Source organism: Rhincodon typus, chromosome 7 (genome assembly GCF_021869965.1).
Source record: "Rhincodon typus isolate 14 chromosome 7, sRhiTyp1.1, whole genome shotgun sequence".
Classification (NCBI taxonomy): Eukaryota; Metazoa; Chordata; class Chondrichthyes; order Orectolobiformes; family Rhincodontidae; genus Rhincodon; species Rhincodon typus.
In genome coordinates, this window is record NC_063338.1 from 59,655,554 (window position 1) to 59,682,467 (window position 26,914).

Below are 26,914 nucleotides of genomic sequence, written 5' to 3' on the forward strand. Positions count from 1 at the left end.
CTATCCGCCTCCCACTCTCTCCCTATTTATTTCAGAACCCCCTTCCCCTCCCCCTTTTCTGATGAAGGGTCTCGGCCCGAAACGTCAGCCTCTCTGCTCCTATGATGCTGCTTGGCCTGCTGTGTTCATCCAGCCCTGCACCTTGTTGTCCCTGACTCAGATCTGCTTGCTTATTGCTCAGTTATGTCTATCTGTGGTTCACTTTGGTTTTCTTTGTGCCTTTTTTTTCCAGGTTCAGCTGCCTTTTTATCTTGGAGCTACTTTATCTTGGAATGCAGCTGCTAACTCTTACAAATTTCATGGCCTGCGCTAGTTAACCATTTAAATTATACCAGCAGCTAACTGATTGTTTGCTTCTTTCTTAAAGGTTTGTGCACTTTTCTCTGTTCCTTTCTTTTTAACATTTTTCAGGCCTCTTTTCACTGTTGGTCTCATTAAGACTTTATACAACGCTGTCACCGTATAGTTTCAGGCAACCTTGCGGGGGTGGTTAGCTCATTTGACTGATGAGCAATTGCCAACACTGAAGGTTCAGTTCACACACTGGCTGAGGTTACCATGAAGGACTCCCCTTCTCAACCTGTCACCTTACCTCAGGTTAAACCATCATCAGTTATCTCTCTGTAATGGGAGAGCAGTCCTATGTGTCCCATAGGACTATAGTGCCTTTACCTTTAAGGCAGCAAAATTGAATCCACAACATTGTTCATCATGTTTTAATATAATATGACACCATGTACCAACCACTTGTGGTTGGACTAAAGTGCTGCTGCCAGCCTTTCTTCTTACACAAGTCTAGGGGCTTTCTTGTAGTCTGTGGTAAAGGATGAACCACAAACAAGTGTTAGTGGAAGAGTTTTTTCTCTTTAATAACAAAATGTGATTGATTACCTCTCAGTAGCTATACATGGGTTACATTCACTTTTTTAAAATTGATAAATGGGACGTAGGTGTTCGTACCTAGGTCATCACTTATTATCCATTCCAAACTGCCCTTGAGAAGATGGTGTTGAGCTACATTCTTTATCCACCACAGTCCTGAGAATGGAGGTATGCCAACAATGCAGTTAGGAAGTGACTTGCACATTTTGACCCAATAATAGTGAAGATGAGCCAATATATTTCCAATTCAAGATGGTGTGTACCTTAGAGGTGAACGTGTAGGTGGTGGTGTTCCCAGGTACCAGCTGTCCTTGTCCTTCTAGGTGGTAGATGTTTCAGGGATGGAAGGTGCTGTCCAAGGAATGAGTTATTGCTGTGTATCTTGCAGATGCTAGCTATTGTTGCCACTGCACCAGTGGTGGAGGCAATGAATATTGAAGGTGGTAGATGAGCATGGATCAAGTGAACTTCTTTGTCCTGGATGTGTTAAACTATTGAGTTCTATTGGAGCAGCACTTATTAAGCTAGCTGGAGAGAATTCCATCATACTCCTGATTTGCGCCTTGTAGGTAGTGGATTGGCACGGGGCAGCAAGAAGTGAGTTACTTGCTGTAGAATTCCTGGTCTCTGACCTGTTCTTATAGCCAAAATATTCATATGGCCATTTCAGTGCCTCCTGAATGTTGGGGAAATTCAGTGATGATAGTGCGATTGAAATCAAGTGGCAATGGTTCAGTTCTGTCGTGTTGGGGATGGTCATTACCTGTCACTAATATGGCATGTCTGTTACTTGTCAACTATCAGCCCAAGTCTGGATATTGTCCAGGTCATGCTACATATGGACATAGAATTTCTCAGTATCTTGGAGTCGCAAATTGAGCTGAACATTGTTCAATCATCAGCAAATGTGTCCACTTCTGACCTTATGATAGCTGAAGATGGTTGGGCCTGGGACAGTACTCTGAGGAGCTCCTGAAATGAAGTCCCTGGGCTGTGATGATTGACCTCAAACAGGTACAGCTATCTTCATTTGTGCTAGATGAGAATCCAACCAGTGGACAATCTTCCTCCTGATTCCCACTGACTCCAATTTTGCCAGGGCTTCTTGATGCCTAACTCAGTCAAGTGCTGCTTTGATGTCAGGGGCAGTTACTCTCACTGCCCATCTGGAGTTCAGCTCTTATTCCCATGTTTGGACTAAGGCTGTAATAGAATCAGAAGCTGAGTGATACTCAGTTTGGATCCCAGCAGGCAAAGTGAGTAGGTTATTGTTAGGTAAATGCTGTTTGATGTCATGGTGGATGATTGGGAATAGACTGAAGGTGATAATTGGCCAGGTTGGATTTGATCTGCTGTTTGTGTGCAAGTCATACCTGAGTAATTTTCATATTTTTTGTTTTATGCCAGAATTGAAAGTGAATTGGAAACTTTCGCTGGGGGTATGCCCAGTTCTGGTGCAGAAGTCATCAGCATCACTGTTGGAATATTGGCAGGATGCAAGGTTTTTTTGGTATCAAGTTTATTCAGCTATTCCTTGATATCATGAGGATTGACTCAAACTGGCTGAAGACTGCAATGTGTGATGCTGAAGACCTCAAGAGAAGACGAGATGAATCAACTACTTGGCACTTTTGGCTGAAGCTTAATGCAAATGCTTTAGCTTTGGCTTTTGCACTGTTATGTTGGGATTCCCCCATCATTCAAGATGGCAATAATTGTGGAGACTTCAATTCCTTTTCGTGCTTTAATTGTCCATCACCAATCATGACGGAATGTGGCAAGACTGCACAGCTTTGGTCTGATCTGTTGGTTGTACAATTGGTTAGTCTTGTCTATCATTTGCTGCTATTGCTGTTTTGACACCTCATTGTTAGGTGCGCCTGATGCTGTTCTTGGCATGCCCTCCTGCAATCTTCATTGAACTAGAGTTGATCTCCCTACTTGGTGGTATGGGTAGATTGGTAGATATGCTAAGCCATGAGGTTGCATGGACCAATTCTATTCTGCTGTTACTGATGGCCATCTTTAAGATGGCAGCGCTGGCACGGAAGGTAGTGTTCGGGCTCCTGAGCCCATCTGCGCGAAGCCGGCTGCATTCTTCTCTCTCTCTCATTTTTTCTTTTATTCAATGAGTTGTACAGCACGGAAACAGACCCTTTGGTCCAACTTGTCCAGGCAAGATACCCTAAATTAATCTAGTCCCATTTGCCAGCATTTGACCCATAGCCCTGTAAACCCTTTCTACTCATGTAGCCATCCAGATGCTCATCTTCTGATATAATGGGGAAGCTGGAACCGTGTCAGCAGGGCATTGCTGCATTGCTGCCCAGAGTTAGGAGGACTTTTGGCTGCGGTAGGCACGGAGCATGGACTTGGGGACTCGGCAGGTCATCAGCTGTGGTAGTGACAGTGCCTAGAGCTGGGACTGCTAGTTATGGTAAGCATGAAGCATTGTCTCTTGGCAAGATCGTCGTTGCTGTACCCAGAGCAGGGACTCCTTAAAGCCTGGGACACCTTGCTGAGACCTTGCAGATCTGCTGGAGCTGTATTTGAAGACCTCTTGTGCAAAAGATGATGTCTATTTATGTAATTTATTTTTATTCTTTTTGTAACTCAAACGGTGCTGGATTGTGGCATATCAATTATTGCTACCAAAAGGTAGGTAAGATATGTATGTCACCCTGAGGAAGTTACGCTTGACCCCAGCTGATGTCTGCCCAAACTTCCCAAGCTGTCCATTGCTGCACCCAGTGGCTGTGTTTAAGTTGGTGTAGGCAGCGCTTTAGTTTGGCCCAGGTTAACTCTTTCATATCCATTGCCTTATAGAAAACAGTCTTTGGATGCAAACTCCCAGTTCCATGATCTGTCAAATCCACTTCCCTCCTGCCCCTTAGGTGCTGATGACCTTACCCGAACACCCTGCAATCTGCTGTCCTCTCAGATCACTGCCCTATGATCTGCAGATTACCCACCTTCACTGCCGTATGATCTGCAGATCACCTATCTTTCAACCTTGTGATCTGTTGATCACCCATCTCCTCTGCCTATGATCTGTTGATCATCAGTCTCATCTATCCTGTGATCTATTAATCACCCGTCTTCACTGCTGTGTGAGCTGTTGATCACCCATCTCCTCTGCCTATGATCTGTTGATCATCAGTCTCATCTATCCTGTGATCTATTAATCACCCGTCTTCACTGCTGTGTGAGCTGTTGATCACCCATCTCCCCTGCTTGGTGATCTGTTGATCACCCAGCTTCAGTACTATGTGATCTTCTGGCTCTCTTCCTCATGATGCAAAGTCCTCCAGGCCAACTGGAAATGGCACAGTGAAGCACAGATTAAAAATCTTTAAACAATGAGCTGCACATTGCTTTTCAGACTGGTGGCTTTCCTCACTTGATGTCCAGCCAATGAGAAAATGATGTGGTGTTGCCTGCCTCAATTTTTGGACCTAAATTGAGGTCAAAACACAACACTTCAGCTTATGAGTTCTGATGAAGGCCATTTCACTGAAACATTAACTCTGGCTCTCTCCCCACAAGCGCCTCCAAACCTACCAAGTATTTTCAACATTTTCTACTGTTAGTACAGATTTCCAATATCAGCAGCATTTTGCTTCTAATTTTGTTTATTCTCCTCACTTGTGTAATTGATTGTTGACTAGCATAAAGTTAGCCGCAAATAAATTATTCAAAATCATTTGACAATGCCCTGAAGCAAAGGACATGAGAAAAGTTTATTTCTAATGAATACTGTAGATCAATCACATAGAATATTTCTACACACAAGTACACTTCTTACTAATTTGAAATGCATATCTCAAGATTCCATCATTTTGCAGCAGGTTGCCGTGCGAACCGCTTTTGACCCAACATAGAAATCTAAAGGGTGACTGCTAGATGACAAGGGCTATCCAGTGGTTGCATGGCTGACTATACATGGACAACATACACACAATGAAAGTCATGCTGCTACCTGAAATGTGATATTACCGACCATTCTTGTGCTGAAACAATGTTTCCACTGCCTGGACTGCATTGGAGAATCCTGTGTTACTCAGACCAATAGGTGTCGAGATTTGTGGTGAATGGCTCTTTACAACCTCTCTATTGTGAAGCTGCTGTTCTTGTCAGCAACTAGCCAGTGAACTGCTGAGGTGCAGGAGGAAATGGAGGAAGAAGAGGAGAATGAGGAACGATGAAGTGAAGAAGGCAAAAAGAAGGAGGCAAGACTAACACCCCTCTTTTGCCAGAGCTGTCCTCAAAGAGCTAATTTCAGTGTGCTGTCAGTAACCTCATCCACAACATACCTTTCACCAACTATCCTACATTGTCTATTGGCCACAATGCAAAACAAAAAGTCACCACAAAAACATTCCACACCAAAATTTCAAGTGAAAGCATGACTTCTTACATACAAAGTCAGCTCCATAAACCTCGTACATTCCCTTAGTGCTGATATTTTGTGTGTCTTTGTCTGGACAAGTGTTCCTCCACAATGCTACCCTGGTTTCTGCAGCATGGCTGGTGGAATGCTATATCAACGGGCAAGACTGCAGAGAGCAGCACTGACCTTCAAAGGCTGGCTGTGGGCTGCAGACCTTGGGATAGGTAGCAACAAACAGGCTGACAGGTAGCAGGTATGGCAGGCATATGAGAATTAACAAGATCCTCCAGCTTAATATACCACTGAGATAACTGAAAAACACACCCGTTTCAGTGATGCAGGTTGTAGGATTAAAGCAGGCCAAGACACGAAGGAAAACTCTCCCATTCATCCTTTAGTAATGCCATGTAGTCTTTTGTATCAGTCTGATAGGACTCCAGCTGTGCAATAAACCTGCAGAATTGCAGTAGAATGCCTCTTTGATTATGTACTGCTGTCCTTGGAGTGTGGCTTGAAGTCACAACCTTCTGACTCTGATACAGATGTGACACCACTGAGTTAAGTCTAAAACAAACCATGATTGGAAAGGTTTCAAAACCTAGCTAAGGTGACAGTTTACTAATCAATGGATAGCCAGCAGTGTTACATTTTTAATAGAGCTCATTTATTATGTATTCTTTTTCAATGCATGAAGACAGGTCTTTACAGTTTAGCCAGCTATATCCTCATGCGAACTTTTTTCAGACCCTGTATGAATCGAGTTTAGCTTTGGCAGTTGTGTGAAACCACTGATAGTGTTTCAGCAACCTGTGTCAATTTTCTTTATTATTGGCTTCACTTTAATTTTGGCCACTGCAAGATTTTCCTGATCTTGTTTGGGCTCTTTTCAAAGAATACACATGACTGTTTTGCGCAGTGCCAATTTGTAAAGTGCAAGAAAAGTTCAAGGAAATGTAGAAGGTTATATCTTTGGAAAGATGCAACAAAGATTTACTCGCAATTTAACATGATTTTGAAGTATTTTTACTGTTTAATTTGGATGCTTGGTGTGGGTAATGAAAGCTCACAATTCAGTAATTGAATTGGTTGTTTTGAGCTGAGTCAGAGCTGACTCTGTTTTGTTTCGTGTCCAATCCTTCGTACAGTTATTCTCGCAGTGCCTCTCGCTATTATTCATGATGTGGAGGTGCTGGTGTTGGACTGGGGTGGACAAGGTCAAAAATCATGCGACACCAAGTAATAGTCCAACAGGTTTATTTGAAGACACAAGCTTTCGGAGTCTCACTCCTTCTTCAGGTGTCAGTGAGAGACGTGGCATCACACCCAGAAATTATAGACAAAAGATCAAAGGGCCTACAATGCAGACTTCGGGATACACAACAATGGAGAGTCGCCAAGCAGAGCCTGATGGCCAAGTTCGGTACCCATGAGGACGGCGTCAATCAGGATCTTGGGTTCATTCGCACTACATTACACCCCACTCTATACACTCTCACACAAGCACACTAAGACGCATATACTCAACACTCACACAGACCATCTCTGATAAACTCTCTCACACACCCACACACACACACACCCACATACCCACACACAAACACACGCACACACTCTCTCACACACACTTTCCCTCCCTCTCTCTCTCTCTCTGTTTCACACACACACACACACACACACACACGCACACACTCTCTCACACACTTTCTCTCCCCCTCTCTCTCTCTCTCACACACACACACACACAAATCTGTGGGGTGAATTAGCGTTTGCAGATTTGTAATTACAGATACATTCTATTTTGTTCAAAAAGCACACAATCTGACATGTGGCATTTTATGAATTCCTACTTTGGAAATAAAACCAGTCTGACTCCAAGTTAGTGCACAGCCGGATTCTAAACAAAGTCTCACACCTAAAATGCATTGTCTGACCTGAGGTGTCAGCTCTGGTATCGTGATAAAACCTTCAGTTATCTCGGGGCAGTGATCTGAAACAAACTCTGGGATTTGTGTGTTAATCCTTTTCAACTGATTAAAGATTTAACAGCCAATGCTGTTCAATGCACTCATGTCAGTTCTATGACCCTTTGATCTTATGCCGATAAATTCTGTGTCTGATGCCACCCATCTCACTGATGCTTGAAGAAGGAACGAGATTCCGAAAGCTTGTGTCTTCAAATAAATCTGTTTGACTATAACCTGGTGTCATGTGATTTTTGATCTCACTATTATTCATCATAAAATAGGGAAAGTGACCATTCTAACAGTACCATACCCCCAATAGTCAACACTCATTTCATCCTATTGCCCTATTGCATCAATGCCACAAAATCACCCTGCACAAATAGCATTCTTCCTCCTCTCTGTCCAAGCCATTATGAACACTCCCTCTTTACTGCTTTCTTGAGAGTGCATAACTTGGAGAGAAACAGAGATCCAGATTGGGGGTTGGGGAGATTGCCCTATACAGACACTCACCTGTGGCCCGGTTCTATTGGTAGTTCTAGGCCTCTGCCTGGATACATTACTAGAAGCAGCCACTGCTCCCAGTGCCACTGCCTGTAATGGAAGCCTGTCACCCTTTGATTGGCTAGCAGCTCTTGGCAGCCAGGATTTCCACATCTGGGGTTTTGAATCCCAAGAAAGGCCCTTTGCTGGGCTGATAGGCAGTTAGAAGCAACGCAGGTTTTCCACAGCAGTGGACATGATCCATGTTAGGGTTATGAAAGCTCATTCAATGTTTCAGATCAAATTGTCACATAGAAATCACAAAATTAGCAGCACATTATTTGGCCAGTAATAAATATTCAATTCTGATATGTTATGATTTAAAGGTGTATGATTTATTTAATATGATTTGCATTAGAGTCTGGATTTTGAACTAGTGGTGAAGTTGAAGGAAATTTGCAAAGTCCAAGTACAAAATTGAGGAAGTCTAAGCACATTTGTGTAACTAATCAAGGAAGAGGCAACCAAACTCTTAAGACTAGGAACTGAAAAAGCCATTATGTTAAACCTATAGATGTGATAGAGAAGCAAACTCTAGAGTTCGTGTTCTGTCAACTGGTGAAGTTGGAATAGATGGGATTGCATTTTTTACTATGTTTTGTTCTTTGAAATTTTGTTATATAACTTGGTTTATTCTTTTCTTTCACCTAATAAAATTCTATTTTATCGTTAAAACCCAATCTGCAGGATTGGATGTTTATGTTTCAGTGAAATACTACCTCATTTAAAAAAAAAAGCAAAACATGATCAATCAAGGTAGATTTCAGTCTGGGACCTAACTTACACAGTAATAACATCAGCTGGGAATACATTAATATTTAAGTTTTATTTTTAGTTTGAAATCTGTAAATCAAGGGATATTTATATTGTTTGGGATTCAGTTTGAAATTGCTATTCAATTTTTATGGAGAAAGTAAAGCAGAATTTAACATTAGATGGGACCACTGTCACCAATGCAATTATATTGACTGCATTTAACTGTAATATTAATTTTCATTCATCATGCATTTTAATATCCAGTACAATTACTGAAACAAATATTTATTTATTTGCATGGTTACAGTTCTGACATGCTTACATTCTCTGGCCAAGTTGTCTCATGAACAATCAAAAGTAATGATTACACACAGTACTGGTAAATTCTAAGCCACTTCTCCGCCCACACAATGGAGGAATCATTCCAATCTGTATTCTTTTTGTATTTCTTTTGAAGTTATACTAACATGAAAAGTAGTACAAAAACACTGGCATTGCATCTCAAGCTGTTGGACTAAATGTTCAAGTGATGGCATAGTCTCCAACATTCTTTCTGTCACATATCTGACCACTTAACATTGAATACCTCACACTCTGACCACTTAACATTGATGCATGTTGGAAGAATTTGTTGAAAGTTGACCAAGCTTTAAATGCAACATCCTTGGTGATTAGGTCTTGGAGTTGGTATTGAACTCAAAACTTCTGGCACAGAGGGTGGGGTGTTGCCTATCCTGCCACAAAGTTCCCTATTTCCTGTGTACATAGTACATTTATGAAAATCATTTTCTTCAAAAATGATGCATTGAATATGAGAGGGGTTCACTACTTCTCAGAAATTAAACCAAGTATTCCAGGGTAAATGTCACATCGATTTCAAGAGTAGGGGACACATTTTAAAGGTGAGAGGAGGGAGATTTTAAAAAGACATGATGGGGAAATTTTTACGCAGAGGGTGTTTCATGTGTGGAATGAACCTCCTGAGGAAGTGGTGGATGCGGGTACAATTACAATGTTTAAAAGACATTTGGATAACTACATCAATAGGAAACTACATCAATATGGAGGGATACGGGCTGCAAGCAGGCAGTTGGGAATAGTATAGTTTAGGATTATGTCTGGCGTGGACTGGTTAGACCAAAGGGTCTGTTTCCATGCTGTATGGTTTTATGACTGTAGGATTCTGTACCTCTCTGGCCCATTGTACTATGCAATAACAGTTACATTTGTGTATGACCAAAATAAAGGTTGATCAGTCTGAAAGAATGGTTCAAGTGTGTAATTCTGATAACTGCTGTTCTTGTGAACATTGGGAAGTCAAAGGTTTGGCATCTGAAAGTGTCACTCTACTTGTGTTCCCTGTGCTTCCGAGGCCCCGTGAACCCTTGGTGCTCTGTGTCCAGTTTAGAGGAACCTCCTTCCTTCCTTTGACTTCCTTGGCTATTTCCATTCATGCCTGCTGGATTGGACTGCTGCCTTTTTCCTCCGATCCTCACTGAAACCCCTCACATCCCACAGCAGGGCTTCCAGGAAGCAGCCTTCCCAGATTTCTGCTCCATTCCAGTGGTTGGTGAAGTCTTAAAGTCCAAAAGCTCATGTACCATTCTAACCCATAACCCCGTCCCTTTGGTTAGAAATCCTTACTAGAATTAGTAATAACAAGGATTACTGTTTGTTACAATTCAATCAATTTCAGCTACAGATAAACTACAATGTACTGGCCTGTCAGGACCTACTGCTCCTCAATCTTCCTTATCAAGTTACTGTTACTTGTTTGTGGGAGTCAGGAGACAACTGTTTCACATTTTGGTTGGCTAAATCTGAGTTGCATCATGTATTTTGAAGGATTTTTTGCCATGACCTCTAGTGAGTTCTCTTGCCATATTTTACTAAACTCACCATCTTAATTACCTACTCCATCCCTCTGGTGTTTCTCATGTCTGATTTCCGGCCCATCTTACAACTCACTACTCAGCAGGTTTCCGTCAAACATGGTATCTCTTGCACCTGCGTCATCTTTGAAAGACTACCGTGAACCTGGAAAAGCATTGGCACAATGGCACTGCCCCTCAGCATCAACATAATGATATAGTAGCCATGAAGTCCTGCTGCCCATGGCACAAATCTGGCTTGGATGACACTCACTTGCATATATGATGGAATTCAGTCATCCTCATCGCTGTTTAACCACCATGCCATACACTTTAACTGTCTGTATCTAGATCCCTTCTAAACATCCGCTCCACCTTGTCCCCCTGCCAACTGTAGAGCCAACTCTTGTCACTGTGCAGTTGAGGAATGTCACATACAGACAATCAACCAGACAAATACAAACTCAAATGTGAACTTTTATTTACAAAGGAATAGGTAATAGAAATGAAGGCAACAGAGGCTGAATTCAAGCCCTGCAATGCCAAACAGATTTTGGCATTATGACTAAAAACTTTAAAATCAACAATTGTCTGCTGCACACAGCTGCCTTCTACTGGGGGATGGTGGTATCAATGAGGATGTGTCTGGTGTGTAGTGCCTGTCACAGCTGAGTTCTGCCATGGACAATGTCAGCTTCCTCCACCCCAGTGTTCTTGTTTTTCTCCTTGGAAGACTGCTCCTATTCCCTAGTTCCTCTATATCCAGGACAGAGCTTTGTTGCCTGCTTCAAATGTGCAGGCACAGCACACCAGGATAACCGGACCCACTCTCTGGATTATACTGGAGGCCCCCCTCAGACCAGTCCAGCAGTGGAATCATATCCTCAAACAGCCTTATACTCTGCTCTGCTCCACCACGGTCTTGGCTGAGATATGGGCAGCATCAAACCTGCACTCCACATTAGTCAGGGAAATTCAGAAGCAAGGCAAATGGATGGCTCACAGCAGATGCCCCTGCCTAATGTCCAGTCACTTGATCAGGCACTGATTTCCTTTGATAGAGAGGAACCCTCATCCACTACCCTGCCAAGGTAATGAGTTGTCCATAGGGTTGAGAGTTGTTGGGAGCACCACATGACCACAAGTCCATTTGCAGCTGGGTTAATGCCAGTAGAAGGAGACTGAGTCCCTTGACTGGTCATTAATTGCCCACTAAGGACCTTGATGAACAGTGGGATGTAAAGGTCAATTATGTGCTTGCCCTGCCAAAATTTAATTTGGATATGTCACCATCCAGCTTGAAGCAGGTGATATGGTCTACAATCTGCAATTTGAAAAATGGATGCAGTGTAAAATGTACCACTGATTTCTTCTGAGCTGCTTTCACAGTATTGATAAAAGCCAATTTCACTCTCACTACATTTGCAACAGGAATTTAGATTTTTCAGTTAATACAACATATTTCTTCAGAAAGCAAGCAATATTAATAACACAGTACTTGTACTATACAACTGATAAACTACAACATAAAAGATCAACATGATTCACCTTACCCAAATGAGTAGGATGGCTCTCTTCACTAGCACAATATTTTTTTGTGGGATTTTGATCTCATTTTGAAGAATCAGAATCACAATTCAGATTTGCTAAAACTCAAATCACCAATCAAGTCTATGGTTGAATTATGGCCCCTTCGAAATCTTGAGGCATGTGAGTGGTTTCTCTTGTGCAGGAATGAAACAACTCAGTTTTGGAATGAAATACAACAAAAATGTAAGGTAAGTGGGAAGCTCTAAAGAGTCAGCTGCTTAATCTTAAATGAGTGGTTAAGCTATAAGACAGAGAATGTGCCAGACCTGATCATCTGTCTCTGCTCGATTAATTTGTTTCCCTTGGAGTAAATGTAAGGACATAAGTGAGATTTTTCTCAGATAGGGAGAGATAAAATTGACAGCATTATTTTTTCTGCTTACTGCTGATGTTATCCATTATTATGGGTACGTGGTCATTAGGTGAGGTTCAAGTTCACCTGGTGTTCCGCCTGCACCTTAACCTACCGAAGGAGCTGCGCTCTGAAACCTTGTGATTTCAAATAAAACTGTTGGACTATAACTTGTTGCATTGTGACTTCTGACTTTGTCCATCCTAGTCCAGCACAGGCACCTCCACATTGTACCTTAAAATGAGCTCAGTACCTCGGCTCACGTATAATGTAAGTGTCAATCATCGTTCAGTTTCGGTACTTTTGTTTCCGACTAAGTAAGTTAGTCGTTCAAGTTCCACTCCAGAACACAAGCACATATTCTCAGTTGCTACTCCAGTGCAGTACTGAGGAAGTGTAGCACAGTATGATGCACTGTCTTTTGGATGATAAGCTGAAACAAAGCTATAAGGCATATGAAATGTCCTAAAACACAAATTGAAGGGCAGGTGAAATTTCCTGGTGTATGACCAATATTTATTCCCATTAATGTTAAATAGCTTTGTTATTTTCAATGTTCAATGACACCTTGAAGTGCATAAGTTGCCTTTTTGGTTCCTCTCGTTACACAGAAACCACATTTTAAAACTAATCATTAGTTGTGAAGCATTGTCAATGTCCTAATGCAGGGCAAGGTGTTATATAAATGGAAGTTCTTCCTTCATTTCTTCTTTGCCAATAACCACTTTAAAATGCACTGGAGAGTGCCTTGAAACCTTGGAATCATGCACAAGCTGAGGAGTTAATGTCCGCAAAAAAGATTAGAACAAAAGGAAAATTGGTAGACAACAGGAAAAAATAAACCCGTCAGATAGTTCCTTAATGTTTAGTTTCTGCAGTTGCCCTTCTGTCCATCAAACATAAAAACACTACATTTACCACTCAGCAGATAGTCCATGTTTACTTAAATAGGTCAGAGATATGTGAAAACACTAACTCCCATCTTATTTTTTTTCTCAAATTCAGTTTACCTACAATTGTGGACCTGAGGTTAGAGGAATGTTTAGAAGCGATGGGTAAATAAGAGAATATCTTAAATATTGTACATTTCAGATCAAAGTACCATCTTATGATTTAAGTCAATTAAGGAAAATTTCTATCTGGGCATTCCACATGCCCTTTTGTTGCAGGATAATTAACAGGGAATATAAGATTTAGCTTTTCTAATTCATTCTTTCATAGGATGTGGGCATCACAGGCAAGTCCAGCATTTAATTCCCATCCCTAATTGTCCTGGAAATGAATAGTCAGCTCAGCCATTTCATAGGGCAGTTAAAAGTCAACCACATTGCTGTCATGTGTAGCCAGAGCAGGGTAAGAATGGTAAATTTCCTTCCTGAAAGTATGTTAGTGAACCAAATGATTTTTTATGGCAATCTATGACAACTCCATGGTCACCATTACTGATACTAGCTTTCAAATCTGGATTTTATGGGGAGGTGCTGGCCTAATGATATTATCAGAGACCCAGGTAATGTTCTCGGGACCTGGGTTTGAATCCCGCCATGGTAGATGGAATTTGAATTCAATAAAAATCTTGAATTAAGAGTCTAATAATGACCATTGTCGATTGTCAGGAAAAACCCATCAGATTCACTAATGCCCTTTAGGGAAGGAAGCTGCCATCCTTACCTGGTCTGGACTACATGTGATTCCAGACAGCTATACGGTTGACTCTGAAATGGGCTAGCCAACAACATCCTCATTTTATTTAATTAAAATACATGTTCAAAATGAATTAAAAAAAAACATTGATTGAATTAAATTTCCACCAGCTTTCATAATGAGATCTGAACCTGTGTCTCTAGAGCATTAACCTGGTCCTGTGGATTGCAGGTGTAGTGATATTACAACCATGCTACAGGAGTCAGCTTAGAAAGCTTACAGAATTACGGCTGAATTGCAGCCACTAGGTAGCTAGAGCAAAGAGCATGGAAGCTATTCGGAACCAGGGCTGGCCCTGAATTGGAGTCACTAAGCAGCAATCTAAATAGCTGCCATGCTTGGACTGAAAAATCTAAATTCATGCGAAATATAAGATAAGCTCATGGAAAAGATTGACATACATACATAGATGAAACTTTGTAAGTCTATGTGCCTGACTGGAGAACTGAGGAGAATTGTGGTGAATTCCAGGGAGCTATAGTTCACTTTAATTTGGTCTCAGAAGACATGAATGAACCCTCAAAATTCTGGAGAATTTCGGGTCACTTTTGGGCGTGATTACGAACAAAACAAGAAGTGGTCTGCTGTGATTTTCAGGTTATAAAACTTACGAGTCAGTGAAATGTATATGGTGTCAAGTGAGCAATAGAACATAGAACATAGAACATAGAACATTACAGCGCAGTACATGCCCTTCGGCCCTCGATGTTGCGCAAACCAATACTTGCTTTATTTAATTTTTGAGCAGTAAAAGATTTTGTATAAAATGCAAAACCTTGTGGCAGAATTCTTTCCACAAAGTCTGTGCCTCTGACCCACACTTCAGCCTTATGAAATCCACAGGGAAGGTCCTCAACTTGATGCCTGAAATGGGAATATTTTCCATGCCTTAATGCTCAGTGAAAAAAGCCACCAAAATAAAGATGAAAAGTAAAAGCGTCCTCTGAATTCTTACACATAGATCAGAAATGAGATAATATTGTACACTTGATGCATAATGCTATGATTTTCTAAATTGAGTTATTTCAATTTATGGCTGCTTCTACCATTGATTTCCTATATTTTCGATAAATCTTGGTTGGGATGTATTTTCTTTCAGCTTTTTGTTGGTTGTTGTACATACTGATCAATTTTAAAGTGAATGCAGACACAGACACACACACACACACGCATACACACACACACACACACACACACACACACACACAAATAATATCAATTTGTTGCCTAGTTATAGGCTACATAGTTACCTATCATAACGCATTCCTTTGTATGAACTGGCCTTTAATCTTAATGAGACAACAAGGTGCAAGGCTGGATGAACACAGCAGGCCAAGCAGCATCATAGGAGCAGAGAGGCTAATCTTAATGCTTTGGATTTATATCAATGTTTCTTTCTGTTCCTGTAGTGATTAAACATGTAGAAGTAGTTCACAGTTTATTAAGATTATACAGATTGGATATAATATATGAAAACTAGGTTCAGACTGATTTTCAAATATGGAGACAATTTTGAAATGAAAATCAGTTTAATATCTAGCATTTTTGTGCAACAAATCTTAACTCGTTTAAGTTGGTCTCCTCATCATAATATTTAAGCTTCCCTTATCATGTACCAGCATATTTTGTGTATTTGTTTTGTTCAGAAGTATAAAAATGGTTTGAGTTTCACATCTTTCATTATCAATTCCACCCACAGAACTTCTTGCTGCTTTTAGTCACAATTTATTCTCTTTTCATTCTCCATGTGCATCTACCGATTTATATAAAATCAATGCAAATACCCTCCCACTATTGTCTTTCTGGTTTGTCTTTTCTTGATTTTTAGTATTGGCTGAAAATGTCTAAAATTAAGTAAGTAATTAGTGCTATAGTTGTATGGATTAGTTAGTTCCTTTACAGTGATGTTCATGCACTTATGAAAATATATATATTTAAAAGTTTCACACTAGTTACAAGGTTGTCCCTTTTGGCTGGGCGCTATTACAATGAACATGAGCTATCTACCCACGTATTAGTGTGATGTGTTTTGCTGGCAGTGGCTTTTAAAGCAGGATTCAGAGTTCAAATTGTCACTCAAGCTTTGGATGAATTGCTTATTAAATTGTAGATTTTCTTCATTGACCTACCTGAAAACTTTTTGTTAAGTGCCACCAGTAGTGGTCTTTGCCAAGGCAATTTAAAGCATTTAAGTAAGAGGAGTTTTCTCAAATAGTATCAAGTAGGCAACTAAATTGTTCACCATATAAAAATTTAAACTGTATTGAACTGAACAAAATAAATGTGAGCCTAAAGTGACAATTTTACTTTAGTTCCTACATAAAGTTAAAAATAACTATTTGTATACAATGGAAATGTTCATTCACAATAGAATTGAAAATAAATTTTCTGTGCCCTAAATGCAAAGGGAGAACTGTAAAGTTAGCTATAACTCATAAGTTTATAACATAATAGTCAGTTTTTGTCTACCTGACCTGTTTTGATTGTTCAGTCTGTTAATATATTTATTTGCATTGTGTTAAATGCGTGGGACCATGTGAGATGTGTGGGGACCTAGAGCATATGACATAAGCAGCTGTCAAATAGGTTAGTGATCAGGGCAGTATGGAGTGTTCAGTGGAGAACTAAAGAAGATAAGGGGAGCTCAATAACAAAGTTGCAGAGATTGATGGGATTAATGAGAGGAAGAAGGATAATCAGAGAGGAATGGGGATAGTAAGAACAGGATGGAATAGCTTAGAAGGAATAGAACATCAGATGGATTGAATCATATAGTTTAGGAAGGCATGGGAGGAAGAGAATGGCATAGGAGGGGATATTAAAAGGATTGATGACATGGAATAGTGATTCAAGGGCAATAACTTGATACAGCCTAATATTCAAGAGCAAAAAAAATTGAAGATTCACTAGTTTTAAATGAACATGTTTTATAAAAGCTGCCAGGTGAATTAAGACAATGCATCAATGTTGATTTTGCGGACTAAGAAGACAACAGTTGGTATCCTACAGAGTTTCTACATAGTGTAATGATTCTGTGGCTTTAAGAGGTATATTTTATCCTGTCTGGTTTTGAAGAGAGGCTTAAAGACAGAGGTACAGAGCTTTCTATTTGAAACCAATAAAGGGAACATTTTGCGAGGCCTTGGTTTTTCTTTTAGGTTGGAACAGTAGAAGCAGCCTGAATGGGTGGGGTCAATCTCCCACAGAACCAGGATTTTTAGTTTTAGTTTTTCAGTAGCAGTGGCTGGTGTCTTGAAGTTGGGTTTGGAAGCTGGAATACATCCTTCCCTGCTACTGTCTCTCTCAGAGTTTTCTCTTGATGTTTTTTTCTTCTTGGACTGGAGAATTGCATGTGAGACAATTATTTTACTGAATTTGCCAAGGGTGTGTTTATGGGATGTTACTATTTTGGAACAGTTACTGTTTAGTAGTTAAATAATCTATTATTCTGTTAAGTTTTTCAGTAGAGTTATTCCAATTTCTTCTTTCTTTTATTCTATTTTAACTATAGTGTATGAATAAAGTGTGTTTTGCTTCAAGACTGCTAGTTTGACCTATCGAATTTCATCCAGAATGCAATGCCTTGCACTTGCCTTTAAAACAAGAAAACGTTAGGGTCTAGGCTATCCTTTTAATATATTTTGAGGGACTTTGGTCTGGTCCATAACAGTAGTCCAAATCCAATAGGCATGCCACTGCACAAACTCAGACAAAAAGAAGAACAAACAAACGTGCAAACTGGGAGCAGAAGTAAGCTATTTGGTCCTCCGATCCAGCTCTTTTATTCAATAACGTCATGGCTGCTCTGATTTTGGCCACCACTCCCCATTTTGTCTTACTTTTGATAACCTTTAACTGTCTTGTTGATCAAGAATCTATCTGCCTCCGCCTAAATGTAAACGTACAAATTAGGAGCAGGGCAATATCAATAGGAGTGACCAGTGCTCCACTCTTGGGAGACAAAATCCTGCCTTTGTTACAGATTTCAAACAAATCTGGCTCCTTGAAACTGGGTAGTCATGAAGTATTGTAGGTCATTAAGAGCAGAAAAATTACATTCAACCATAATCTGTAACCTCATGATCCAGCATATTCCTACCTCTTAAATAGCCATCAAGCGAGGCGATCAACCGTAGTTCAATGATAAGTGAAGAAGGGCATGCCAGGAGCAGCACCAGGCATACTAAGAAATGAAGTGTCAACTAAGACTACTTGCATGCCAAACAACATAAATAGCATTCAATAGGCAGAGCTAAATGATCTCATAATCAGAAGATCAGATCCATCTTTAGCCACTTTATCAGTGGCCTTTCCTCCATCATAAGGTCAGACTTGGGGATGTTTGTTGATAATTGCACAATGTCCAATGCCATTTGTGACTCCACAGATACTGAAGCAATCCACATCACCAAAACATGGACTACATTCAGGCTTGGGCTAATAAGTGGCAAGTAATATTTGTGCCACATAAGTATCAGGCAAAAGGAATGGGTGTGCCATTGTGGCATGCTGTACCCTTCACAGTGGAGTCAACAAAGGCAGGATATTGTGGATGCAGACAAAGTGGGGGAATAACAGCAATCTTCTGAGGATGAAGATGAGGATGAGAACATTGATGAATAGGGTCATGCAAGACAGCATGACAGAGCAATGCTTCATTGAGTCAAGAGACCAGAGACAACCTAATTGAAATCCATTTCCAAAATGAAAGAGTTGATTTGGAGTTTGTTTAATTGTTTAAGTTTCAGTTAGTAATCTGGCAAACAGCTCTAGCTTAGTGTGTCAGAAGACCTTGTTATGTTTGCAGTCCCTAACCTTTTCTGTTGCAGAATAAATGTCTTGTTATGCATCTGAATGTATGCTTGATATCTTCAGGTTATTGCACTTTCAAGTATCCACACATCAGATGACCTACTAACTTCACAAAAAAAAACAGTCAGTGTATTAACGCCACTTGCTGTTAAGATTAGATAGCTCTTAAGAGTTCCATCAGCAAATCATATCCAAGTGTTGTGCATTGAAGTGTCTCATGACAAAACAGCAGGTTGAGCGGAATCATGAGGATTCTTCCCTTGACCCTTACATCATTGGTAAATTGTTTCAATGTTCATATCAATAATATTGTGAACAGTTTTGGTCCCCTGTTGAAAGAAAGATACATTGGCATCAGAAGCAGTCTAAAGAAGGTTCACTATGTTGAGATAACAAGGTGTAGAGCTGGATGAACACAGCAGGCCAAGCAGCATCAGAGGAGCAAGAAAGCTGACGTTTCGGGTCTAGACCTTCTTCAGAAATGGGGGAGGGGAAGGGGATTCTGAAATAAATAGAGAGAAAGGGGGAGGTGGATAGAAGATGGATAAAGGAGAAGATAGGTGGAGAGGAGACAGGCAAGTCAAGGAGGCGGGGTTGGAGTGGCTCTTTTCCCTTGTGAGAGAGTCGGGAACCAAAGGACATAATCTCACAGTCACCCACTTAAGACAGCGATCAGGAATCTTGTCTCAGAGGGTAGTAGATCTGCAGAGCTTTTTACCACAGAGCTGTAAAGGCTGGTTGATTGAATATATTCAAGGCTGAGATGGCCAAATTTTTAATCAGTAAGTAAATCCAGGCGTATGGGGAAAAGGCAGGAAAATTGGTTTGAGGATTATCAGATCAGCCATGATCTGTCGAATGGCAGAGCAGACTTGATGGGCTGAATGGCCTACTGTTGCTCCGATTGTCTTGTGGTCTTAGGAGCTTGGACTGCCCTGCAGGACATCCTCTAAGTCAGCGCTGAACCTTCAAGAGACATTGCTTTATGTAGTTTTTCTTGAAAAAAATGTGTGCTGCAATATGGAGTAGACCTGTGAGCTGCCCATCTCCCGGCTTTGAACAGCAGTACGCTACCCTGAAACAAGATCCTGTGTTCTAGGTCATTAAGGGTGTGGTCAAACTGCACAGACAGACACAGGGTCATGTTTTCCAGGGGTTGAGCAGGACCTCATGTCCAGCAGTCATCTAACTGCCAAAGACCAGGGTGTTTCTTCCTCAAGCACTTATGGAGACATGTCAGTGATGTACTCACCAGAGTGTACTCCTGAGTCTAATCTAGATAAAGTACCAAAGAGATGAAAGCCAGTGAGGTGGTAGAGGTTGCAGGTCTATTAATATATGTAATATATAAATTAAATATTTTTAATGTGTATATATAATACAATAATAATATAAATATTCCTAAGCGTTTTAAATATATGAATAGTTTTATGTAGTTCTTTTCAGCATGAGAAATTTTTATTCTGTTAGTGTTTGGTGAAAGAATAACTACTATCCTCCACCACTGCTAGAAATACATTAATTTGAATGCAAATGATTCCCTGCTAGTATTATAAAAATTTGAAGAAATTTTTACGAAGCATTTCTTTCTTATACATCGTTCTGAAGTTTAGGAATATCTTACATGAGAAATGTATTACAAGTATAATAGGAGCAGCTAGAAGGTTTAATTTGCTGGCGACCGCTAAGGGAATATTTGTGATACTGACTTCAAATAGTTTCACATGAAGTAACAACCAATCTGACGGAATTATGTTTATTAAATATCAAGAGAATTTAAGGCCAAAGATCACTGACCTTATATTGTTCAGTGTAAGCCATTTAAATATATATAACTCTGATTATTTAGAATGTACAATTTAGAAACTGGCCATATTTACAAAATCTGTTTATGCCAGTACTGCAGTTTTACGAGAGTTTCCTTTCTAATATACTTTAATGGGATATTGGTATTTCCAGTTAGGTTTGCCCTGAAGAAGGTGGTGCTAAGCTTTTGCTTTGAAGCACTGCAATATTTGTTTCTTAGGTAAATTCACATTACTGTTACTGTATTTACTGCATTTCACTGAATTGATGTACCCTATATTCCTTTCTCCCTCAACTCAACTTCTATTTTCAATACAAATGAGATATCGAATAAAGACAGTAAGTTTTCTTTTAGTATTGTTCTTGGAAGGTTAATTGTCAGCCACAGATAGTTATGCGCAATATCGTTGCTATCACAAAAGCTAAGTAAATATTAATGAGAAATTGAAACTATCTTTACATTGCATTTCTAAGGATAGTTATTAATAATAATGTAAATCAACTAATTTGATTTACTAATTGCTTGGATTCACGTTAGATTTTTTACAGACCTCTACAACAATGGGACCAATGCTAATTTTATTCAATTCTAAATTTGACATTGTTGAATCCATTTTATAAGTTTATAATAGAAACACTGATAACCAATTTGGTGGTGCAGAGTCTGCATGGCAGTTTGAGCTGCAGCTAAACTGATAAGTTACTTTAATTTAGCTGGCTGTGGTGACTGCCTTGAAATGAGGCTCCTACACTTATTTCAAACTCAGTCCTGAGTTAATTTGCATTAATCTAAGTTCGCAGTGAAAGTTTTAATTAATGGAAAGGAGACCTGTGAGGGATTTTACTGCTGTCCTGTTTCCTATTGCTGATTTTGTGAATTAACCATTCCTGAATGTTACCCCTGTCTCTGATAATGTCACCCATGGAGATTTGAAACTCACTATTTGACAGTGTCATTCTTTTTAAATATCATTCCTGTTTTGATTTCTTTTTTAAAGCTGATATTGATATTTTTCTATAGCTTTCAATTGATAATTAGAGTTGATCCAACAGCCCATGATTGCCAACCCTATGAAAAATTCTAATGAATTTGTTTCATTGTCAGCTATTTGCAACATCCAGTGCTATGTTTAGCACGGTAGCATGATTAGAATATTCCAGAATCCTAGCAAAATTGACTAAACAGCACATACAAGGTTATAGTGATTTCTTTATTCTAACACACTATCACAAGGTAGAATTAATTGTGAAGCTTTACATTGACTTAGTTTTTTTTATTCTTTCATGCTTTATGGGCATCACTGGCAAGGCCAGCATTTGTTGTCTATCCCTAATTTTACTTAAGGTGGAGGTGAGCCCCTTTTTGTTTTTTTTTAAATATCCCACTGCCAAATCACTCATGTCATGAATTAAAATCAAAATTTACAAGCACTGCTTCACCAGGAGCAGTGCAACAATATGTAGTGAAAGAGGGAAATCAAAATATGTTTATCTTTCTTTAAATACTTTGAGGGTGGTGTGGGACACCACATGCTCCCTCACTAAGGATACCTAGGCCATGACATAGCCATGAAAGAGGGCCAGGCAGCTGGGAACTCTGACCCCGTCCAAGAACCAGTTGACATGAAAACCTTCTTAAATCACCGCAGTCTTCTGAAAGGTGAAGATTATAGGTTTATCACACAATCTACTACAATTTAACGGTCACCAGGACGGAGATGACCTTTCATTCCATGCAGTTTTTAATTAGGTGAATTCACCAACTACGATGGTGGAGTTGAATCCAGGGCGCCAGAGCCTAGCCTGGCCCTCGGAATATTAGCTTAGTGACATTACCACTATGTCACTGTTTCTCCTCACTTAATGAGTCATTTTATAATATCTGTATTTTCACAGGTTTATTGCTAAACCATGTGCTTTGGGCCTCAAAATTCAAGCGAATGGACCGCAGAAAGCTCAGCCAAATGCTATCCTGGAAAAAGTCTTTACTGCAATCACTAAGGCAAGTAAACACAGTTCAGAAGAAGTGAAAGTATGCAAAAAGGACAATATAGCAAATTTTCAGATTTTTTTTATGAATCCTGCTGTTATCTTTGAGTTCACTATTGGTTTCTTCAGTCATACTGTTCTTTTTCAATTGGTAATAGCTGAGATTAAATAGCTTTTATTTTGAAGCTGCCATCAAGATTGATTTGTGTGAGCCAAGAAAAAATAAAAGGCGAGATAAACCTGATCCTGCCCTTCTCTCTTGCTCTAAATACACGGCAAATTTTACTCTGTCTGGTTTTCTTTGTTGTATTTTGTTCATAGAAATTAGAAAATATTATTTTAGAATGGTAGAGCATAGTTGTGTTTTTCTTCTGAAATCCCAGGCCATTTTATGTACACAGTAATAAGCTCCGGCCTTCTTGAAAAATCTATCACTTTTTTAAGTGATTATGTTTGAAGCAAGCCATACATGTTGTTTCCGCAAACTTTACAGATATGCAACAGCTGGTGAAACAAAATTTACTTCTACCCCATTGAAGAATTTTTCCATTTGTTTTAATGCAGTTGCATGAATATACAGGTTTACTGGGTAATTTCTGGAAGCTCAAATGCATTAAAGAAGTGTTAAAATTGCTGCACGACTGGCCAGTCAAAAAATAACAACAAGCATGTTGCTTTACTAAGTAAACGTAACATTGTGGTCACATCTTATTATGGTGCAATTACTTTTGTAAAGAAACTGAGAGAGTGCAGAAGCATAAATCGAAATTTACTGGTCAAGATTTGCATGCCACATTAGAGCTTTATGAAACAAACTGTATGCAATTGAGGAAAAGAGCCACTGATGTTACAATAGTGAAGCAGGTATGGAAGACCATTGAACAGCAGATCAAGAGGAGGTCACCTAGCAGCTGAGGCTGGAAGGATATATGAAATTCAATTTATTTCTTGTTAAATATTGGTTTCCACAGTTGCAGATGCTTCCATCCCTTTGGAAATGGTCATGAAGCAATGTAGAGGTCCCCCTGGTTGGGTGCACATTTCAGTGAACTATGAGTGAGGATTTGCAGAGCTTGTTGCTATGCACTGGCCTGCACTCAAGCAGAGCAGCAGCTGTGAATGATCAGCTCCAGCAAGGGCATGAATCTAGAAACTTTCATATGGCATGAGCCACTTGTGTGTATCTGCCTCTCAAGAAGTTAAAGGTGCCATTCCTGAAAACAGCAAGCCTTGTAGTCATGTTAAGATATTCAATTCCTGGTACACAGGAAAGATCAAAGCAAACCTCTCAAATGACTACCGTTTGCAGTAATATTGACGAGTAAGTTTATCTGCTAATGTTGCTGGTCCCTCTGGTCAGTTCTATTAAATTTATATTGCACCTCCATTAATATATTTAAAAAATACTTTTCACTTTCCATTCATTGTTTTCTTGTCAAATTACTATGTCCACAACATGAATCTCACCTGAATTTGAATGGTATCCGCATGAAATTGGTGCTACAGGTGTTTATTGATCTCCCATATGGTATCAAGACCAAATTCTGTATTCAGGTTGATCAGGTTAAAACATGATGGGATAATTGGAAAGGGTACGAGGGGAGTGGGGAGGGGAGGCAGAGAGGAGGCTGACAGAGGGAACAGAGAGCTAGAAGAAGATAAGGATAAAACGATAGCAGAGGGTGACAGAGAGGACAGTATGAAGGTCGAAGAGCATTGAATGGTAGTGGACCTTGGACCATTTCTGCACAATGGAGGAAGGCATGGGAAGGGTCTTGTTGAATTGCTATGTGAAAGGTGGACTGAATGGAGAGGAGGGATGAATAAGAGAACAGGGCAGTTCAGAGGAGTCACTAGTGGATGTTGTGCATTGGCATGCTTCAATCCACATGCCATGTTAAATAATCAATTTACCATGCAGATAATTTGTTTTTTCACAATTTCCTTCTTCCAGTTTTTCTATGTAGAACTGTTCATTTGTAGGGAGCATTGATTTGGTCATATCTTTCACTGGTTCATATCAGTTTTGCTGTGCAGCGTTTCAGTGCCCTTTGGTGGCATTACATTATGATTGCAAAGATCCTAAAAAATGTTGTACATAAGAAAGACGAAGTCATTTCTGAAGGTTGTGTAGAGGTTGTGTCATGCATCTCTCTGGTGCTTTCCGTTGTGATCAATAAGTCACATTAGTTTACAATCATTTCGCAGGTGAAGAGGATGTTTAGAATTTTGTCCATACGTAATTTTTACTACGTAAATTTATAGGTACAGGAGTAAACTGCATTAACGATAAAACATTTAAATTTCTGCTCGTTCACTTGGTAAAGTCACATTGTGCAAAGATTAGGCACTATTTAAAGTATAAAAAGATAAAGAATTAAACATTTAGTCATACAGATTGTACAAAATACAAATCACTCATGCAAGAATAAAACTTAAATTCAATCCCAAGGAGATTCTCTAACAACTAGTAAGATTCTGAATTTTTAAAATTCATTTGTGGGATGAGGGCATCACTGGCTAGGTCAACATTTATTGCCCATCCCAGAAGGTTGTTAAAGTCAACCACATTGCTGTGGGGCTGTAATCCAGGTGAGGATGGCAGTTTCCTTTTCTAAATGTCATTAATGAGCCAGATGGATTTCCTCAACAATCAACCATGGATTCATGATCATCATTAGACTCTTAATTCAGATTGTTAAAAAAATTGAATTCATTTCAGTTCCACCATATTGAGATTTGAACCCAGAGCATTACCTGGGTCTCTAGATTAACAGTCCAGTGATAATACCACCAGACCATCACCTCCCCATCTCTCGATATGCTCCTTTCCTATGGGGCATCGATCTGTAGTACAAATCTGTCTTCACATTCATCATTGACACTAGTCATTCACAAGTTTTATTTAATGTTGCCACAGACACAGATGATGTATGTTAATATGTGCTAAAGTGAAAAGTGAACTATTGATAACCATATTGACTGCAATTTAACTATCCAAATTTTTATCTGGAAAAACAGCCAATGATTTTCTTCTGTAAAAGTTTATGGAATGCATTTTGAATTGTTCAAAGGAACTTCTTTCTGCTTTGAAAACCAATGAACATTCTGAGTCTCTCCAACAGTTGTGTGTCACTGGCTGCTAAAGATAAAAGGAATGAATTTCATTTTATCCCAACAGTTTAAATGTGCACTTCATAATGGCTAATGAGAAACAATTTTTTTTTTCGTGTTGCCTTTTTTACAGTTCATTTATTGAGTTTATAACAGGGGACAGTCTTGAATACTGACCAGAATAAGTGATTTGTAAACAAGTCAGAAGATCAAACAGAAACTGAGGAACAAGTCTAAATGTAATTATATTCTGGAATGTGTTGCATTCATTGAAACCCTCAGTTTAACTTTTGTTCAAAGAAATCAACGAAAATAATATAACTTGAATCACTTGAATGACTTGAATCAACAAATAATTACTCTAGTACTAAACAACATTTTACAAATTATTAATCTGCTCCAAATAGGCATATGCTATAATTTGAAGCTGAGATTAGTGCACCTTACTGCAGAGGATGGTGGCTTTCACTTTTTACCAATAGCCATCATGTTGCTATTTTGCAAGGCCCATGAATTGCCAAATTTGAGCCATTTCTGAGCAGTGATCCTGGACCACTTGGATGACCCTTGTAAATGTAGTACAAAATTTTAGCATGCAGTTACAGAAAACAATTAAGAAGGTAAAAGCAATATTTTTTATTGTATAGGAGATGGAGTTTAAGAGTTGCAAAGTCATGCTAGTGCGCAGGGCATTGGTGGGACCATATCTCGAATGCTATGAACATCTTTGGACTGCTGTCGTTGAAAACAGATTAGATAAGTTTTAGCTGGCTATTCCCTGGAATGAAAGAATTGTTTTATGAAGGGCAAAGTTGATTAGACTTGGGCTCTGCTCATTGAAGTTTAGAAAAATGAGAAATGATGTATTGAAAGATATGTGATTCTGAAGTGGGTTCTGAGGAATGTCATTCAACTCGAAACATTAACTCTGAGGTATTGGGAACCAAATCCTAACATTTTAGAAAATATTTGGGAACACCTGAAGGCAGCAGAAAAAGTGAAGAAGGCTGTTAAAAAGATTACAGTATTTTTGTAATAGAAGCTCAGCGTTTAAAAACAAGGAAGTTAAATAAACATCAGTTTGGTTACTTTGGCTTATTCTGGATACCACACTTTAGGCCTTGCGAGAATGTGGAAGAAT

General features: G+C 39.5%; 1 protein-coding gene across 3 annotated transcripts in view; it reads left to right on the top strand.

Moving 5' to 3' along the window:
* The window catches only part of cers6 (ceramide synthase 6), a 244,961-nt gene that overhangs the window by 52,849 nt on the left and 165,198 nt on the right, over window positions 1-26,914 (top strand). For all 3 annotated transcript variants that reach the window (XM_020526339.2, XM_020526345.2, XM_048599054.1), the window contains exon 2: window positions 22,567-22,672. In XM_020526339.2, the coding sequence (XP_020381928.1) occupies window positions 22,567-22,672 (106 nt within the window). The remainder of the gene's footprint in view (window positions 1-22,566; window positions 22,673-26,914) is intronic.